The sequence below is a fragment of the Verticillium dahliae genome, genomic scaffold, assembly GCF_000150675.1.
Source record: "Verticillium dahliae VdLs.17 supercont1.5 genomic scaffold, whole genome shotgun sequence".
NCBI classification, from domain to species: domain Eukaryota; kingdom Fungi; phylum Ascomycota; class Sordariomycetes; order Glomerellales; family Plectosphaerellaceae; genus Verticillium; species Verticillium dahliae.
The window spans coordinates 1788850-1801442 of record NW_009276938.1 but is presented as its reverse complement, the minus strand read 5'-3'; the positions used below and the strand labels follow the sequence as shown (position 1 = coordinate 1801442).

Genomic DNA, 12593 nt, shown 5'->3' with positions numbered 1-12593 from the left:
TCGGATTCAATCAACATGTCGTCGTCACCAGTCGCCGGAAAAGCGAGATACCGCTTCCCCGTGCCATGTCGCCATGGCCCGAAATTCGCCCCCCATGTACATGTACACTAGGTGCAATACTACCCTCTGTGTCTTGAGGGTCCTTGTCCGCCTCCCGTCTTGTCGTTCAAGAAGCACCGCGGTCTCATTTTCTCCCACCCTCCTAAACGCGAACCCCTCTTCCTTCACCATTTAATTTGAGCCGGCCCATTAGGTCCGTTGGAGTTGGCCAAACCCTGAAGCCTCCATAGGTAGAGGAAAGAAGAGGTAGGAACGACATGGCTATCCCCACCGCTACCGTTCTCGCGGGTTCCGCATTGCTTTTCGCCTTGTGGACCGCTGTCTCTGTGCTTCGGCAATACTTACGCCTTCGTCACATCCGAGGACCCCGTCTGGCCGGGTTCTCTCAGTGGTGGTTGGTTCGACGTGTTGGCGGCGGCCGCACACATCTCGATCTCTACGAGGTCTGTGAAAAATATGGTCAGTCTCGCAACAACAGCTCCTATTCTCCGCAACCGCTGCCTCAAATTTTCGATTCCTCATCGCGCTGTTGTCTTCCCAATCATGCTGTACATACATGCACGATCAAGCAATCCGGTCACGCTTGGCAGCTGCGGCCCAGACATGCAGAGAACCAGTCGGTAGGCACTGACCGTTGGCAGGTGACATTGCTCGCGTCGGCCCCAATGATCTTATCACCAATGACCCCGATCTTATGAAGCGGATGCTTAATGTTCGCACGGCATACAAGCGGTCCGAATGGTACGATGGCATGCGACTCGACCCTGCCAAGGATAATGTTCTCTCCATGCGTAATGACGAGCTGCATGGCAAGCTACGGTCCAAGATGGCCGCTGGGGTGAGTAATCTCATCTTCTTCTTTGCCACAATCTTTATTTTTTGCCAGTCTACTTGATTGCCACGTGTTTCGTTTTGAGCTATTAAACTGGCCTCATCCACAAACGTCTCCTGTCCCTCCTACATATTCTAACAAGACACTCGCAGTATTCTGGGAAGGAGGTCGATAACCTGGAGGCCAAGATCGACACCAATGTCCTAGCGCTACTCAATCTCCTTGAAACAAAGTACATCGACCTGAACAAGCCCTTTGATTTTGGCCGCAAAGCCCAGTACTTCACCCTCGATGTCATTTCGGATCTGGCCTTTGGCACGCCCTTTGGGGATGTTGCCTCCGACTCGGACGTCTACGAATACATTCAGACAATGGAGGACAACATGCCGACGATCATTGTTACATCCGTCATCCCCTGGCTTGTTGCGATGATACAGCATCCGCTCTTCAAGTTCCTTCATCCCTCCGAGAAGGATCTCATCGGCCTCGGGCGCACCATGGCCATCGCGAAGCAGGTGGCAGCCGAGAGATTTGGCCCCGACCGCAAGGTTCAGCGCGACATGCTGGGCTCGTTCGTTGCTAAAGGGCTCACGCAGTCAGAGGCCGAGTCAGAGATTCTCATGCAGATCCTCGCGGGGTCGGACACCACGGCCACCGCCATCCGTGCGACCCTTTTGCACATCATTACGGCGCCACGCGTCGTTGCCCGTCTGTTGGAGGAAATCAGCGCTGCGCGTCTGAGCCAACCTATCATAACAGATGCAGAGGCAAGAGCCATGCCGTACCTTCAGGCTGTCATCAAAGAGGGACTGCGGATCTTCCCACCTGTCGTAGGTCTCATGTCGAAGGAGGTTCCAGCCGGCGGAGACACATTCAAGGGGGTGTTCCTACCCGAGGGCACGAAGATTGGATACTGTGCCTGGGGCATCTTTCGCCGCGAGGACGTTTGGGGCAAGGACTCACATGAATTCCGACCAGAAAGGTGGTTGGAAGCAGACCAGGACACACTCCAGAACATGGAAGGCACTCTTGATTTGGTGTTCGGGTACGGCCGCTGGCAATGTCTTGGGCGAAATGTGGCGTTGATGGAGCTGAACAAGGTGTTTGTCGAGGTGAGCTTTCCACCGTGTGTCTCTTGGGCCGGACACTAACCACCATACAGCTTGTGAGGCGTTACGATCTCTCGCTTGTGGATCCGACCAAGCCATGGCATTCAATCAACGCTGGCGTCTTTCTCCAGTCCGACTATTGGATCCGTGGCTACAGGCGAGATTTCCAAGGTCAAAAGGCTTGATACTTGTGACATGCGGATGAAAGTACGTCTGTGGGATACAGATACTTGCGCACATTGCGCCCAGATCGCCAGACTCTGTCTAGAATTCCATCCCCACAAGTCGTTCCTCGCATTTTGAAAAGTTTGGGACGTGTCGGCTGACAGATTGAGCTGAGGTCGCCGGAGATCTTCCTCTGGACAATGCTACGATCACGTATGACCAGTATGAACTGCGACGAAATCTACATAAAAACATGATGGAGGGATCACTAATTGTCATTGAAGTGTGCATGGGACCAGGTTCGGAAACAATCCCAGCGACTGAAATCGAACTTTCTCCCGCATTAGTGCGGCCGCAGTTCGGTACTTTGGCTGGTCGACAGGGCGGTAGGACCCTGCCTAAACTCGATCAAAAATTTCCATCAGCCTGTGGTAGCAGGTATCACACAACAGGGGAGCAGCCGATACGACTCATGCGGCACGCCCGTGGCAACCGGTAGTTGACCGACTTTGCTACAAGTACAGGCCCGAGCAGTGATGTGGTGAAATCAGGCATTGCCAATTGCCTATTGCAATACCTTCTACATGCTGTCCCTCACAACCCGCAAGCATGTTCGCAGGCGCTTTCAAGTGATGTACAACCATAAACCTTCTCCGTCGTCCATTCATGTAGACATCTAGCTCCATCTGGGTATGAAAAAATCGAGACCGCCAATGCGGTGATGTGGGTATAAGAATCCAAGGGGTTAAGGAGAAGGCAAAATGACGAGGTCGAAAAGGAAAGATTGGATGAAGTGAGTGTAAGTTTTTCGATAGGACTCTTCCTAAGGCCTTGAACGTAGTTGTGCTGCCCATGCCAGGTTTGTCTAGAGTCAGTAATATCCGGACTGCGGGCCATCGCCGGCCGGACTCTGCAATGGGTACTGTCCAGCGAAGTCCATAATGCCATCTTGCATCTCGATATCAGTTGCTGGTTCGGGGGTACCGCCGGTGATGCTCCGTAGGCTTTGCAGATCGTCCGCTATGATACCGTTCTGCAAAGCGCTGTTCGGTTGGACGTACTGCCTGTTATCGTGATACATTGGAGACTGCGACGTTTCTGGGATGCTGCTGAAGAAATGTCCAAGTTGGCTGCTGCTGCGTTGTTGCTGCTGTTGCTGCTGCTGCTGGTGCGGCAGGTGATGCTGGCTGCTCATTGTTGTAGGCCTTGTTTGGTGAAGTTGTGGTGGGCGCATTGATCGCTGGCGACTGGGAACATAGACCTTACGCTGCGAGGCGATGTAATGGGCCAAGGCTGGATTTGTGCCCCGCGATATGCGGAACGAGAAGGGATCTTCCTGCGGCACGGCAGGGATGCTGGGCTGCCGTGACTTGAGCTTGTGGCCAGGGATATTCTGCTGACAAGTATCGGACACTGGGGTCACAAAATCGTCCCTAAACTTGCGATGCGTGCTTGGATCTGTGCCGAGGATGTAGGCGTATTGAATCAGGAGCTTGATGTCGCCAATGTGTCGGCTCTCAAGCCTCTTGCGTAGGATGCCCGAGGTCTGAGGATTCCAAACCAGTTTGCTCTGCGCGCCTTCGTTCCAAGCCGCCGAATCGTTCCACATAGGTGCGACCTGTGCCTGTCGAAGTAGGTTTCGTATCCTGGCCGAGTACGTCCACTCGCCACTGTTGGATCCTTCGTCAAAGTGTTTGACAACGTGGCTGACGTAGTCCTTGAACACAGCTGCGGCATCGTCGTCGTTTGGTGCCTCGTACACCTGTGGGCAATTTTCGAATCCGCAGGCGAAGACAACCTGCTGGCACAAGTTCACCTTGGCCTCGTCAAGCGACATGCGAGACCCTCCATGCGCCGTTTTCAAGTGCGTCTTGTAGGCAGCCTGCCAATCAAAGACCATTTGGCATCCTCGGTGACGGCAGAACCACTGGGCATTCACGTTGTGAAAGTCCTCGATGTGACGCTTGAGATCGTTCTTGCGGGTGCAGGTCTTGGTGATATCCTCCTCCTTGCAGAAGCCACACATGAAGGCACCCTTTTGCTTCGAAGAGGTTGAGGTTGAAGTGGTCGGAATGCCTTCGTTTGCTGGCGTTGCTTGAGGGGTGCTGGCATCGGAGTTCCATTGCTGCATAGCATCATGATGATCCTGCTCAGCCTGGGCAACGGTCTGCGAGTGCGTCTGGGCCTGAGCTGCAGCAGTGGCACTGGTGGTGTTGCTAGCAGTGCGGCGGGCGAAGAACTTGGCGCCCTTGGAGACATTGGACCGTATGCTGCCGGCGATGGACGATGTGTCCGACGAAAACGTTCTTACGCTTTGTGTATCCCAGACGCTCGAAGCGTCATCCGACAACACGGAGGAGGGAGCAACGCTGGGTGCGCTCGAAATGATGGAGGCTCCATCGGATTCTGAGACGAGTCAATGCTGGTGACGAGTGGAACGGGGGCCCAGTTTGGTTGGAGGCGTATCGACTTACGAGGACCAACCTCATCCCGAATGAGTCTACTCAGTTCGCGATGCCCATATCGACCTAGGAGATGCTGGATTAATTGACGATCGAGATCCTCTTGATGCGGCGCCGGCGGCGGTTGTGAGGAGCCGTCCCCAGGCCAAGGATTCGCGGACATGTCCCCGGGCATGTGCCGACGGGCGACAGGAGAGGGAAACGGGCGTCAACCAGCGGGCGTAGGTCGGTAAGAAAGAGTGGATGCAGGGCCGACTGGATGCAGCGGTCGACAAGTGTTTGGGGTGACGTTAACTCGTCTCACAAATAACGACGACAACGACAGCGTTGAGAGAGCTCAAAGCGAGAAAAGCGTTAGTCGTACGTCGCCTGCGTAGGTACAACGGCCGGCGAAGAGGTCGATGGGCGAAAGAATGGAAAGAGAGGGAAAATCTGGACGAGAGCGGACAATCACAGCGTATCTGAGCACTGGGAGACCTACCCAGCAGAAGCACGGAGAGCACGGCGAGACCAAACCCAGAAAAGATGGTGGGTGGGCAGAGTTACCTGGGGTCTTGGGTCTTGCTTCTTGCTTCTTGGGGGGCCCCCTCCTCGTCTGGGTGTTGCCGGTCGATTTTATGTGGGTCTGAGCTTGACCCGGAGCCTGGAGCACCAGGATCTCAAGATTGGGGGCAAAGCAAGGGTAAGGGGGACAAGGCCGGGAAAGGCAAAGCGCTACTGGACGATAACGGACGAGGATCAGTGAGATACGGTCTAACACATGCCAAACCTTGTTATCACTTGGCCAGTTTCTGGTCCCTCGTACCTATGAGCTCTGAACGGTGGATGTATCTGCGTCGGCGGACCTGCATCCAGGGCCGAAAAGAGAGGTGATCTTCGCTGTCAATTATTCCGACAAGCAGCTGGGGATTGACGGTCGCCCTGGCATTGATTCTGGCATGAGTCGTCGAAAGTTTTCAGAGTTGTACGCCACTGACACTTGGGCCCAGCGCCGTGGGAAGGCCTGGTGCGCTACATGATTACGGCGGCCTGACCTTCCCTGCACATGGAGTGTATGATCACTGACGAGGTGCATCCTTTGGGTGTCTGTAATTGTAATGTCTCGTGAGGCGGGACCCAAGAAAGATACATGTACACCGCCACCAGTAGTCGCGCTCCGTCATCAATATCTTTCTGGGGCAGTCGCACAACCCGCGTTTCTCGAACCAGGTGGGTCATCATGGCCCGCCCTTCGGACCAGAGAAGTTGGGCTCCTGGAGGGCCGACTGAACGACTCGACCAACTGGACTGCTTGTAATGTACCTACTGGCATCCCCAAGTTTGTCAGCCCCTGTTGTAATGACAATCAAGCAAGTGACAGGGGTTTGCTAGCCCTCGTTCACCTCTCCAATTGCGTGCGAGGTGGCCATCCATGTCAGACGTGCAGGGAGACCAAGGGGGTGCGTCAGCGTTCATTCGTTTGGTCGTCTACAGTTGGGTGGCTGCTGGATAACCCATGCTGATGATTGTTGTGAACCACATTGATTCGATCTTGTTGATCGTCACCACGCAGCGAAGGATCCGTGAAGACATGGTCGAACGCCGTACGACAGCAACATCGTCAAATTGCATCGAAAAGGTGTATATAAGGGTGTGAGGCATTCCCTCTCTTTTGGGCTGGGGAACATATCGAATCAATTGATCTCGTCAGTTGCCATCGGTCATGGCCTCCGAACAGCGAAACAAACCAGATGAACCTGGCCCCCTGTCGCAGACCATGAAGCAGGATCCCACGTTACAAGGCTTCTTTCATGTCGGTATCGACGGCGTCGTTCGATCAATGTCTGGCAGCTACACAGTTCTCGATGCTCGCGGACTCAGTGCTGTGCAAATTGCCAACGTCATCGCGCACTTTCCCCTGACAGAGGAGGAGAGGGGTCGATATCACGGCGTGGATGGTTCAAACATCACAGGTCATGACGAGCTGTACCATCCGGCGCCAGGGATCTTGCCGAAAAAACCAACGGAAGCGGAGCGAGACGAGAGGCGTCGGATCGTCAAAGCATATGAAAAGGAGAGGGAAGAATCAGGAGGTTCAGTGACTTGTAGGCTGCCAGAAGCGGATGGTATGTCGGCTGAGGATCGCCTGGCCCAGGCGCGGACCGACATCGAGGAGCGCAATGCGTTGCTGGAGGAGAAGGACCCGACCTTGGCTTGTTGCAAACCATCACCAATTGAAAGTCATAGTTAGATCCATACCTTATTTCACAATCCCACAAGGGTGGCCACTGCGCGACACCAAATGGTCGCTGCAGCGCGAATGCCGGATTCTAAAGTTAGCAGCCCTATCACCAGGCAACATACGGGGGTACAGTATGTCAGGGCAGGGGCAGCAGAAATAATTGCATTCCTCCACCAATGCGACTGTGGCAAGGCTACTGTGGTGTTTTGAGCCTAGCTTTTGCCACCGCACGGCGTCGCGGATGTGAACATATAGATAACAGATCTTGGATTGCCTCCCAATGTTACTGCTGCTTACGGTGCGACTAACCTCGTACACCGTACAGGTTACATGAACACGGCAAGCTTCATAATGAGGCATTAGAGGTGCTGCATTATGTCCCCTCATTCCGTTAAACACTGTAATCGTCACACTGGCTGAAATAGGCTTGCGCGCTCCATCTCTCAAAGTCGCCACGAAAAGCAACCGGAATTGCCATTGTCGTGGTCGTGGTCGTCCAGCAGTGACGCGAAAGTATTTCTCATAGCCTTGAGTACCCGCGGCAAGAGAGTGTTTGCGTTATGTCATAAATTGACCTGACAATTCACCTAAAAAGATGGATCAGTGGGCCTCGTTGCCGGACGTGGGGGCTATGTGTCACGTGGGTTCTCGAGGTTTTCTTCTCTAGTACTTGACTCTGGCCTGGCGCCATCACGCGGGTTGAAGGCGCTGTCAGTCAGTGATCTCGATTGAAACGCCACGCTGAACGCCAGAGGCTGGGATGAGATCCTTCGGCACCGCAACGCGCTTCCGTCGACCATGGTAACGTAGCCAGCAATGGAAGTATTCCAGAACACGGCTCCAGCTAAATGTTAGGGCAACCTAATAGGGATTTATTTCCTGAGGTACTCCGGGCATGCCAGACTAGGGCGCATCTGCCAATGAGCTCGCCAGCTTTATCCAATGAGACCTAATGTGTTACTTTTTCTGCTGGGGGCCCAAAAAATGAAACACTCTTATCATACGCACATATGCGTGTGTCGAGCCTTAGGCTTCGTGAACTGTTTCTGACGTGGCGGAATGACAAGGACATCCGACTGGCGCATGCCATAACCGATCAACGGACGGGCAGTAAGGGTTTTCAATTGACAATCACTCCACTACATTACGCTTCAATGCTCCCTTCCTTGACGATGAACACAGCGCTGCCGCTCCCTGGGCGGCTGACTACCGTAGCCTCGGCCTTTTGCTCTGCTGTCAGCTCCCGCTTCGAGTAGTACTCACGGTCCCATGCTGTCTGTACTGCCTCGACCTTGTCAGCGGGGACGAGATGCACACTGCATCCACCCCATCCAGCTCCAGTGATGCGACTTCCATACGAACCAGCCTCACGCGCGATCCTGCAAATATCGTCAACCTCGGGCCAGCTATTCTCGTACACCGTCTGGCAAGACGCGTGCGTTTCGTTGAGCAGTGCGCCGAGCTTGGTGTTGAGCTCCGTCGTGTTAGCGCCTGTTGACGGCGCGGCGGACTCAATCAATGACATGAACTCAAGCGTGCGCAGAGCTTCGGCGAAGACGTGCAACGCGCGCTGACGAAGCTTGAACCGGTCAGCCCGGATGGGGATCTTGGAAGTGTAGCGCGCCTCCAATTCGGCAACAGTGATGCCAAGCGTCGAAGCCACTTCCTCACGCGTGTAACCATCCTCTTGCGACAATGCCGACTTTGTCAACCGGATGAGCTCGGTGAGCTGAGCTTCAGGAGTATCGAAATGGCTCCCAGTCGCGACCGAGTACTCGCTATTGGCGGCACGCTGGTGGTGGAAGTAAGTCTCATGGAAGCCGTGCAGTGAGGTGCCCAAGGGTCCGGCGTCGGCGGGCAACTGCGTTCCGGGCGGGTTGAGCACGGCGTTGAGATATGCAGCAGCCAGCGTTACCTCGACGACACGGAGGTTGTAGTGAATAGGCCCTGTGACATACTTGTTTGAAGTCACAAAAGACTGGGCGATGAGGAAGACAAGCTCGGGGTTGGTTGGAGGGAAGAAGACGGGGCGAGCCGTCAGCTTGGGGGCAAAGGAGACGAATAGAGCAGCATCACGCTCCGAAAAGACAGAAGCCGACTGATCCATGCCTCCCGAGTTGACGCCAACCGCACGCTCGCTGACAATGGCAAGCTCCGTAAGCTCTGTCTTGTCGACAGCCTCCTCGCCATTGGCGACCACGACAGCGAGCGCCGACGCAGAGACAAAGGCCGCACTTGAGCTGAGGCCTCCACCGGCGGGCACAGTGCCGTCCATCAGGATCTTCATGCCCTTGGGGCGGAAGTCGGGCCCCCTTTTCTTTCGAAGGAGTTCAAGGGCGCCACGGAGCCCGCTCTTGAAATAGTTGGTCCACTCGTGCTGAGTGGCATCAATTTCAACGTCGCCGTCGACTGCGACGGCAAACTCGCGTGTGGGGAATTTATCGGACTGGACGTTAGCCACAGTCAGCTTGAATGACGACGAATCGGCGGGTGTCTCGTCGTAGGACACAGCGATGATGGCGTCTGCCGTTATGGCCATGGGAAGGACGGAGTATAGAGAGTAGTCGAGGTGCTCGCCGATGATGTTCACGCGGCCAGGGGAGCGTGCGACAAAGGCTGCAGCCTCGCCAAACTGTTGCTCAAAGCGCGACAGCAGTGTTGTCCATCGCTTCGACTGTGATGGCAAGGCATCATCGGTATAGATGTCCTTGAGGGAGCGCGCGATGGGGACGTTAGCAGACATGATGGTATTCGACAATTGAGATTCGGGCTGTCAAAGATGTCGAGGACAATGGCGTACGCGACAGCTGTTGCTACCCCGCAATGCCCCTCACTCTGCTTTGTAGGCTCTTGGCGATCTGGTATTCCTCACAAAGCTCACAGAATGAGCTGACGAGGTTGAGCTGGACGACGATTGTAGGAGAAGAGGCAGGCAAAAAGATGGAACAATCGAAGCAGGAACGAAAGAAAAAAAAAACAAGACCAGCTTGTCAACTTCTTCATCACAGCGGTTTGCCCACTAGCTCAGGGCAATTTACGCGATCGAGCCCCTCGTCTCCATTTCACCCCTCCACGTCCCCCAAACCCCTCACCCACCATCTTGCCTGGTGCCCCGCGAGAAATACTGCGTTCGGGGAACTCGGCTCCGCTGAAACCCGCCGCCATCGCAGTTTCCCGCCTTCGCACTTCGACACTGACAGCCCAGGTTTTCGGGTTTCGCGTATTTTAGCGTCCGCCCGACTTTATGTGACTTGACGAGTCGTCGATTGCAAGGCTGGACGCTTGACCGGCGGTCCTGATGCATGCTCCTCGGCTTGCAGCGATCTGAAACAATTGGTTATTGGCATCTCATGGTTAGGCTGGGCTGCGTTGGGTGTTGGGCCGCCTGCTCATGCACAGCCAAAACCAATGCCGACAAAAACACTGTCTCCGTCTGTCCAACGCTCGGGGCATTATGGTAGGCAATTGTCAAACAAACAATTCAAGATTATCTAGGAGTAAACTAAAGAGCGGCGACAGTGTTTCTCGTCTAGTGAAAGACAGGCGTCATAAGGATGTCAACATGGCCGAAGACCTTTCGCAGTATTGCTTTACTACGACCACTTTCCAGGTGACGATCAATGAAGAGGTCCAGCATCGATGGCTGTAGACAGAACAATCAAGGGTAAATATCAGCGTCTTGCAGGGTGTCAAATCTGGTGATAGAGGTGAGCTGGCGATACAGGCCAGAGACCTTACCGTGTTTTCGACATTATCACTTCAAAAAGTACGTTGACATCTTCATGGATACATGTAACTAAGCAAACGGTACTCACAAGGCCTCAATCCTTACTTCCCACACTCGCTGCTATTTAGCGAGCCAAACAGGCCAAGCAATTCACCAAAATCCGGATCATTTCAACGGACCCATGTTTTGAACCATGACGAGGTGTCCGGCACCAGAGATATCCATACAATCAAGTTTTTTATGGCAGCCAGGGTCACCCTATTCGTTTTACTGTCATTTGTGTTGGACAGTTGGATTCTTTTTTTGGTGGAGGTCATATCGTGTTAAACCTGGAGCTTGGAAGGTAAGCAACGCTTTTAGTCTATCTCAATTGGCATGTGCCAGCTACTAAACATTCCTAGGTTGATCTTTTGGTGCGAACTACAACATCATCCACCTACTACGATGAACTGTATCTTATACACGATTCGGCATTTCTATTGCAAGCCAACCTTGGTATTACTGCCGTCTACTCCTGCACTTATCAGACTTGCTGAGACGAGCCTCCTCGAAAGGGTTCTTCTGATCTTTCCAATCACGTCATCTGCCTAATGGTTGTCCCAGAATGTAATGACCGCCGGCTGCTTTGAATTCAAAACTATCCGAAGAACAGCAATCCAATGTTCTGGCGCAAATAGTGAGTGTGCAACCCGTCTTTCCTCTGCTTGGGCTTCTATAACTATTTGTCTGCAATTTAGACTTGATCTTCTGTATCAAATCGTGGTCTTTCTCTCATAGTCAAACATCTAATCAATCGTTAATCAGAGGAGATTAGATTCATCAGGCCTGCGCGCCTGCGCCGACATCCATCATTCACCCCACAAACTCTTGCCAGGAGCCCAAGATGTCAGGCGACCCTGCGGAGCCGCCATGCAGGGGGTGGGCCAGGGCCGGCCAAGGGCTATGGGCTACGAGAAACGTATAAATGTAATACAGGCTGAGGAGGGCCCTCCAAGCTGTGGAGGGCCAGATTCAGATGTGTTCCAACCCCCTACCTACCCACATTCTATCATCTGCGGACTACGTGCGGAAGACCTCTTCACTCTGTTCTAAACAACGCTCTGACACAGGACCACTCCCTCCAATTACATCGGGGTCTTATCGTAGGGCTCGGAGAACAAAAGGTGCTCAGTCCGATGTCAGCGACGGATCGACATGCTGTATTGGGTGAAATGGAAAGCGGATAGCACTTCAGTCATGGTCGGTCTCTCGGCGAATCCAGGTATTCAAAGCATAATGAACAGCATATTTGTAGACGTCATAGGCATGAATCGTTACTTGTCTCCCCCTCGAGCCCAGTGTAGCCTAGCGCTGCTGACAGCGCCCATTGACGCGATCCAGGCTTTCCCCGCATCGATCGCCTGGAGCTACCTCGAACCCAGAGCTTACAGGATACTTCGGAGCTCACTTGGTCTGGTTATCCAACGTCATTCGCCACAATCTTACCGGCCACCCCCTCGCGGGGGATGTTTCACTCCATAGGTGGAGAGGCTTCCGAACCTTCAGAGGAAGGTGCTCGGATTGATTGGATATTTCGCCCTCGCTCGCCGCTGCGACGGCCTGGGCGACTGGTCTCGGCAGACTGTACCTTGCCTTAAGAACCCATAAAGTCTCGCCCTCGCTGCTCTCGACGTTTCCCCTTTTCCTCTCCGCAACATACCTTAAATCATCTCTTACCAGACCCGATCACTTCTAAACCTAGTTCAACCTTTTTAATCTCCCGAAATTCTTTGTCAATAAAACAACCATGGGTGGCTGTGGTTGCGCTTCTTCTGGCTCATGTGGCTGCGGCCCGAGTTGCACCTGCGAAGGCTGCCCTGTAAGACTCCTGGTGTCTAGTTGATATTCATCAGACTGATATTTGCCAAGCATAAATAAGACTTCAGCCGTCTGAATAGCCCGTGTACTGTGCACTACAGGTGATATCCGACAATGTCGACAGGATGGCAGTGTGCCCGCGTGCAAAGTGATGACCATG

General features: G+C 53.8%; 4 protein-coding genes across 4 annotated transcripts; 2 read left to right on the top strand and 2 right to left on the bottom strand.

The window, feature by feature from the left end:
• Positions 1-317: 317 nt before the first annotated feature.
• On the top strand, positions 318-2283 carry VDAG_03560 (pisatin demethylase; the record flags this gene model as incomplete). The annotated part of the gene is made up of 4 exons (XM_009657425.1): positions 318-519; positions 702-898; positions 1045-2004; positions 2055-2283. The coding sequence occupies 4 exons, from the start codon at positions 318-320 to the stop codon at positions 2184-2186; spliced, it is 1491 nt and encodes a 496-aa protein (XP_009655720.1). The 3' UTR covers positions 2187-2283.
• Positions 2284-2705: 422 nt separating this feature from the next.
• On the bottom strand, positions 2706-4791 carry VDAG_03559 (uncharacterized protein; the record flags this gene model as incomplete). The annotated part of the gene is made up of 2 exons (XM_009657424.1): positions 2706-4572; positions 4641-4791. The coding sequence occupies 2 exons, from the start codon at positions 4789-4791 to the stop codon at positions 3038-3040; spliced, it is 1686 nt and encodes a 561-aa protein (XP_009655719.1). The 3' UTR covers positions 2706-3037.
• A 1356-nt stretch (positions 4792-6147) lies between these two features.
• Positions 6148-6926, top strand: VDAG_03558 (uncharacterized protein). The gene has a single exon (XM_009657423.1). The coding sequence runs from the start codon at positions 6331-6333 to the stop codon at positions 6856-6858; it is 528 nt and encodes a 175-aa protein (XP_009655718.1). The 5' UTR covers positions 6148-6330; the 3' UTR covers positions 6859-6926.
• Positions 6927-7993: 1067 nt separating this feature from the next.
• Positions 7994-9592, bottom strand: VDAG_03557 (galactokinase; the record flags this gene model as incomplete). Its single annotated transcript, XM_009657422.1, has 1 exon — positions 7994-9592. The coding sequence occupies one exon, from the start codon at positions 9590-9592 to the stop codon at positions 7994-7996; it is 1599 nt and encodes a 532-aa protein (XP_009655717.1).
• Between the last annotated feature and the right edge of the window lie 3001 nt (positions 9593-12593).